Source organism: Triticum urartu, chromosome 5 (genome assembly GCF_003073215.2).
Source record: "Triticum urartu cultivar G1812 chromosome 5, Tu2.1, whole genome shotgun sequence".
In the NCBI taxonomy this organism is placed as follows: Eukaryota; Viridiplantae; Streptophyta; class Magnoliopsida; order Poales; family Poaceae; genus Triticum; species Triticum urartu.
The window spans coordinates 26308925-26315657 of record NC_053026.1 but is presented as its reverse complement, the minus strand read 5'-3'; the positions used below and the strand labels follow the sequence as shown (position 1 = coordinate 26315657).

General features: G+C 46.8%; 1 protein-coding gene across 3 annotated transcripts; it reads right to left on the bottom strand.

Moving 5' to 3' along the window:
- On the bottom strand, positions 1 to 3927 carry LOC125507476. 3 transcript variants are annotated; one of them, XM_048672050.1, is made up of 2 exons: positions 2655 to 3927; positions 1 to 2548 (listed from the first exon to the last, which is right to left on the bottom strand). In XM_048672050.1, the coding sequence occupies exon 2, from the start codon at positions 2352 to 2354 to the stop codon at positions 159 to 161; it is 2196 nt and encodes a 731-aa protein (XP_048528007.1). In that variant the 5' UTR covers positions 2355 to 2548; positions 2655 to 3927; the 3' UTR covers positions 1 to 158. The 3 variants fall into 3 exon arrangements, with proteins under 3 accessions (XP_048528007.1, XP_048528008.1, XP_048528006.1); XM_048672051.1 differs by having other exon boundaries at positions 1 to 2545; XM_048672049.1 differs by having other exon boundaries at positions 1 to 2794; positions 2976 to 3927.
- Positions 3928 to 6733: the final 2806 nt, after the last annotated feature.

Here is a 6733-nt window from a genome sequence, read left to right as displayed (position 1 = left end):
ACACGTCAATATATTTAGAAAGCGAAATGATATACTCACAATAAAAAATGTTTAATACTATTACATTACCAAAGCTTGGTGTTTCAGTTGTCAAACATGCAGGCAAGATATCACAAATAGATGTTTCATATAAAGAAGGTAGGTGCCTTAAAAATGCATCACCACAACAATTGTTTCTTGGCCACACGGGTGTAAGATGCCAAGCTCTCCTCATATAACATTGGAACAGAAGGAATCATTTTAGAGTCCATACTATTCATCTCCGCCGCTGAGTCTTCTTTGGAGCATGTCGAACTATTCCCTGATGAAGTTGAAGGCGTATCAAGAAACTTGTGGTGTGGACTAGTACTTCTGGCAACCAGCACCTGATCAAGTGAATACAAACTTCGAATTGTCTGATTTATTGGATCATACAGCCCTATTTTCCTCCCAGTGTTGAGCAGGACCTTCCCGTAAGCGGGATCAAGAGCTAATGGCACGACAACACTTGTCTTAAGGGAATAGTCAGGATATGCTTCCAGGTGAATTGTGAATGCTCTGCCCCATTGGCCATGCTCTAGCTTCCATACATCTAATTTTTCAGCCATTGGATCTGCTAGAGCAGCACATAATAGTCCTACGAGCTCAACAACAAATGCACGACAGCGGTTTCTGCTATTCCATCTTGCAAACCAAGAAGGGCATGCGACGACATCAAAAATTCTTGTAGCAAGGTTGAAAGAAACAATGTTCCATTCACAGCTCTGTCCCAACCTTGGCTCACTCATCCAGTACAGCATTCCTTCCACATAAGCCGGTGGCATGTCATTCACAGGCAGAGGCGGTACCGAGCTCGGTTGGGGGCGATCCCGAGAGTCACACAAGCGTAACCTGCATGTCAGGTCATATTGACGAGATTTGAAGTCCTTCTGGCGATAGAAGATTGCCACGAAAACATGTTGTTGAGTCAAAGGGTCAAAAGTCAAGCCAATATTCTTATTGCCGACTGTGAAAGCATGCTCTTCTGCTTTAGGCATTCTCTGCAGAAAATTTGGCCCAAGCGAGTAGCCCTTGTGGAAACCTGTACATGGGTTGCAGAGATAGTCGTTCATCTCGGTGCTTACCAAGTTCAGCCCATGGCAAGGCTTGGAGCAAACCACCTTTGTATCAAGTAATGTACTGTTACTAGGAGCTTCTTGGAGGCATTTATTCAAGGGAGCAAAACTGAAGCCCAATTGTCCAGTGCCCTTGACCACAAGCATGACCTTAGGTCTTTTGTCCATGTTCTTATGCTGAAAGTATGACTGAATAAAGTTGTCACTCTCAATCAATCTGAACCACTGCTTGCACACAAATTTGGAGTGTATCACTGCTTTAGCTGGGAGGCGGAGTAGGATCTCTCCAGTCACCTTAGCCAGGTCAGATGACAAGGCTATCTCTTCATCTGTCTTATGCACAGGAGCAAGGGTATCTTGAATGAAACTAAACCTTGAACTAGGGGGGCCATAATATGGAGTTGAGTGTGTCTCCATGATTGAAAGAATGGTTTCTAGAGCTTCAGACCTAGGGTCATACGTGTGAACCATTTTCTGATACTCGTCGAAAATCTTGTGCTTGCTAGTAGTGATGACTATCTTCTTCCTTGGCGAGCTGGAATTGATCCCAAAACATCCAATAACTCTCAGAATTTGTGATTCGCGTAAATCTCTTGCCAGGTGGCTCGACAAATTGATCCGGTGACTCAGTAACCAGTCACCAGAGCTATAGTCCGGCAGTTTCCAGATCTCCAAAACGTTAGCATAAAGGATTGTGTTGCGAGTATCTCGGACCAAACATAGTTGGTCATCCATCTCCACTAGTTGCTCTCCTGACAACCCATGCCTGATCGGCGGCGCTCCTGGTACCCAGAAGGGCGGTGACCGGAGACATGTGAAGGTCTCCTCTGTGACCGAGAAGGACACGACAGCAACACTCGGAGTCGTGGTGAAAGAGGCGGGTCTCATCAACCAGTGCAGGCAACCGTTGGCAAACACAGGAGGTAATTTGTTCAATTCCGCATTTGTAACAGCGGCATATACAAACTGATGCAAGCTCAAGGGTACTCCTCCGGCAGGCGGCCTCCAGCGATCCCCAGAGCGGCCTCCAGGTGTGTAAATCTCACACCACACCAAGTCCTGCTGATGAGACAACCTATTGATCAACCTCACCACTTTGTACTCATCTGTCTGGGCATCAAACCCCAGCCCAGCAGCGGACCTGGCTGCTCGTTCCTCAGTGGAAGCTGGCAGACGCGTAGCAGCTCGTGTTGCCGCGTTGCAGATGTAGAAAGCTGCGCCGATAGCGTCGTAGAGGAGGGTGAGGCCGCGGCACGGCATGGGCGTCACTACTTCCACACAGTTGCCACGGGCACCGTCGATGGTGAACAGTAGGTCCCCACGATCTCTGGGGCGGCCCGATGATGATGATGGCGAGAAGGGGCACGAGTAGACCGCGGTGGAGTCGAATGTGGTGGTAGGTGAGATGTATAGCAGCTTGGGTGGTGGTGCCTGCCGCCTTGCAACCTTAGCTGCTGTCATATGGAGGCGGCTGAATTCATCAGAGGAGAGCAGCTTTGCCCAGGAGCGACAAACTGCCCGGAAGCGGAAGACAGATTTGACAGGGAGCCACTGCAGTACCTCTATGATCATCTCATACGGAATCGAGGCCCCGCAACTATCTTGTGCATTGGCCATGTGCATCCTCCTCCTCTTCTTGACCTCCCAAGGCGTGATATAATTCGCCCTGTTGCTATGCATCTTCAACGCCCAGTCGAGGTCTGAGATGCAATCAACACATGGAAAAAATAACAAAAGGAAACCGACTGCTATTAGTAAAGAGTACTCCATCAGAAACTGACTTCTATTAGTAATAAGAAGAAGAAAAGACAAGAGAACGAGATCTGGTTGCTCGTCAACAAAAAAAGATGAAATGAACGGGAAGATGGAAAAATTACTTACCAATAGGAGGGATCGAATCACGTCCAGCGGTCTCAGAGTTCCTTCAGTCCGAAAAATGATGATGCAATATAGATAAAACTATACACTATATTCAACAAGGAAAATGAAACAAAGCCATGAAAAAAGTTATGTGAATATTAGCATACTAGAATCATGAAACAATGATATTTGTGGTAGCTCTGAAGCAACAATGTACATAGCAACAAACAAGCAAGAGAGCACAAAAGATAGTCGTTGTAGCTCTGCAGCACAATGTAAATTAGTTGACACAGCAATCAAATTCAGAGCTTTGTACAAATCTGAAGTTGTGCAGCACACTACATAGATACATCCCTTAAATATCAATTCCTTTTGCACAGAGAGCATTGAAACTGAAGCTTGTTATCACAGTATTCATGGCTGATGAACTCTAATCCTTTCAACGAGCAAAACTATTGCAATTTTTTTCAAGAGGGGTGCCAAACACTATAATGACTTGGTCTTTTTAGATTGCCAACATTACAATCTAATTAGTTAAGCTCCATGAGCCAAGCCATCACGATTCTGGACAGTAGCTCTCGAAAACGCCCATACATCTACATTACTGGTACCGTGAACCTCTGCTAGGGATTTGGCACCTCTGAAAATTTGTAGATGTGTATCGGTCTTGTTTTTCCCCTTAAACCAATCCAATCAGGATCCCTTCTGCAGCTTCGGTTGATGTTCGTCCAAGCTAGGCTCGGCACCGGAGGTGTTGGACAGGGGAGGAAGGCGGAGAAGGGAAGCGGACGGGGGAGGGACGTACCTCTGCACGAGGCAAGCGGCTCTGAACGTTAACGGCGATGAGGGGCGGATCTCGATGGAGGGAGGCGGGCTGGAAGGCAAGTGCACCGGCGGGCACGAGCGCAAGAGGAGGCGGCGACGGACGGGCGGAGGCGGCGACGGCAAAGATCCCTTTTTCTCTAGAGAGGAACTTCCTTTATGTAGGAAGAGTATACGAAAAACAAAAGGTTTGGTAATTGTGCTTTGTAGGGCTTTCTAGATCGTGTTATTTTTCTTTCATAAAGAAAATAAACTGATTATTTATTATTATCTGTGCGGAATTTGGAGATATTTATATTAATTTAATCAATTCAACGAAAGCGCATCCGGAACAATCATTCATTAAGGCATCTATAGACAAAGTACTCCCTACTTTCTAATATAATACAGTTTTTTAGAGACTTTAATATGAATTACATACGAGAGTAAAATAAGTGAAAAATCTACGCTTTAAACTACATCTATATACATACATATGTAGTCTATAATAAAATTCTAAAAGGAGTTATATCTAGAAACGGAGGGAGTACTAAATTTTAGAGGAGTAAAAGGCCGAATGACATTAGAGGGGGGTATTTGCTCCTCTGAAGAAAAAACATTTCTAGCCGAACCCCAAAACTTAACAGGTTAAAAAAAATCGATGCAAATTTGGTGCAAATTCTAGCACATAAAATGATACAAATTCTTAATATTTTAGATCCAACTGTTTACAGTGGTGTTGATCGAATGTATCGGGTGGTTCTAGATCCAACTGCACAGCTTGTTCTCAATGGCCATTCATGCTTGGCCTTGCCGTCTCTTCCCACCTCAAGACCATGTTGAGGATCCACATCGGCTTCGAAGACGAGCCGTGAGCTGACTGAGAAGACCAGTCGTACATGCCGTCAGGATGATGTCGTCGACATTGAGCAACAAGTAGCCCGTGTCAGGGCCCTGATGATAAACGAAGAGCGAGGCATCCGAGCGGGTAGAGCGGAACCCAAGCTGGTGGAGAAACGCCGTGATGCGTTGGTACCAAGCGCGCGGAGCCTGCTTGAGTCCGTACAAGTACCGTGAAAGAAGGCACGCGTGGTCGGGAAGCGCCGGCTCAACAAACTGGCAGAAGACCTGCTCCTCGAGGTGACCATGGAGAAAGGCGTTGGAGACGTCCATCTGGTGCACCGGCCAAGCACAGGAGACCGCAAGGTGAAGAACCGTGCGTATCGTGCCGGGCTTGACGACCGGAGCAAAGGTGTCGGTGAAGTCGATGCCAGCATGCTGTCGAAAGCCACGAACGACCCAACGCGCTTTATAGCGATCAAGGGTACCATCAAGACGGAGCTTGTGTTTGAAGACCCACTTCCCGGTAATCACGTTGGCGTGCCGGAGACAGGGAACAAGCTGCCACGTCCGGTTGCGCAACAGGGCGTCAAAATCTTCTTGCATCGCAGGCATCCAAAGTGGGTCACGAAGAGCGGCTCGAACGGAGGACGACAACGGAGACGGCTCAGATGTGGACACCGCATGGACGTAGTCATCCACGACGTAGCGCGAGCTCAGGCGAAAAACGCCAGTACATGTGCGGGTGATCGGACCGGCCACAGGCGCCGAGGCCGCGGGGGGCACCGGGTGTGCCTGGGGCGAGGGGGTGCTGATGACCCACAAGTGTAGGGGATCTATTGTAGCCTTTTCGATAAGTAAGAGTGCCGAACCCAACGAGGAGCAGAAAGAAATGATAAGCGGTTTTCAGCAAGGTATTCTTTGCAAGCATTGAAATTATTGGTAACAGATAGTTTTGTGATAAGGTAATTTGTAACGGGTAACAAGTAAATAAGGTAAATAAGTTGCAGCAAGATGGCCCAATCCTTTTTGTAGCAAAGGACAAGCCTGGAAAAACTCTTATATAAAGGAAAGCGCTCCCGAGGACACATGGGAATTATTGTCAAGCTAGTTTTCATCACGCTCATATGATTCGCGTTCGGTACTTTGATAATTTGATATGTGAGTGCACCGTGCTTGGGTACTGCCCTTCCTTGGACAAGCATCCCACTTATGATTAACCCCTATTGCAAGCATCTACAACTACAAAAAAATATTAAGGTAAACCTAACCATAGCATTAAACATATGGATCCAAATCAGCCCCTTACGAAGCAACTCATAAACTAGGGTTTAAACTTCTGTCACTCTAGCAACCGACCATCTACTTATTACTTCTCAATGCCTTCCTCTAGGCCTAAACAATGGTGAAGTTTCATGTAGTCGACGTTCACATTACACCACTAGATGAGAGACAACATTCATCTCATCAAAATATCAAACGAATACCAAATTCACATGACTACTTATAGCAAGACTTCTCCCATGTCCTCAGGAACAAACATAACTACTCACAAATCATATTCATGTTCATAATCAGAGGGGTATTAATATGCATAAAGGATCTGAACATATGATCTTCCACCGGATAAACCAACTAGCATCAACTACAAGGAGTAATCAACACTACTAGCAACCCACAGGTACCAATCTAAGGCTTTGGGACAAAGATTGGATACAAGAGATGAACTAGGGCTTGAGATGAGATGGTGCTGGTGAAGATGTTGATGTAGATTGACCCCCTTCCACCGAGAGGATCGATGGCGATGACGATGGTGATGATTTCCCCCTCCCGGAGGGAAGTTTCCCCGGTAGAACAGCTCCGCCGGAGCCCTAGATTGGTTCCGCCTCGTGGAGGCGGAGTTTCGTCCCATGAGCTAGCTTATGATTTTTTCCTCGACGAAAAACCTCATATAGCATAAGATGGGCATCAGAGGGCTGCCAAGGGCCCCACGAGGCAGGGGGCGCCCGGGGGGTAGGGCATGCCCCCCACCCTCATGGATGGTGGGTGGCCCCCTCTGGTACTTCCTTCGCCCAATATTTTTTATATATTCTGAAACGTGCTCCCGTGAAGTTTCAGGAATTTTGGAGTTGTGCAGA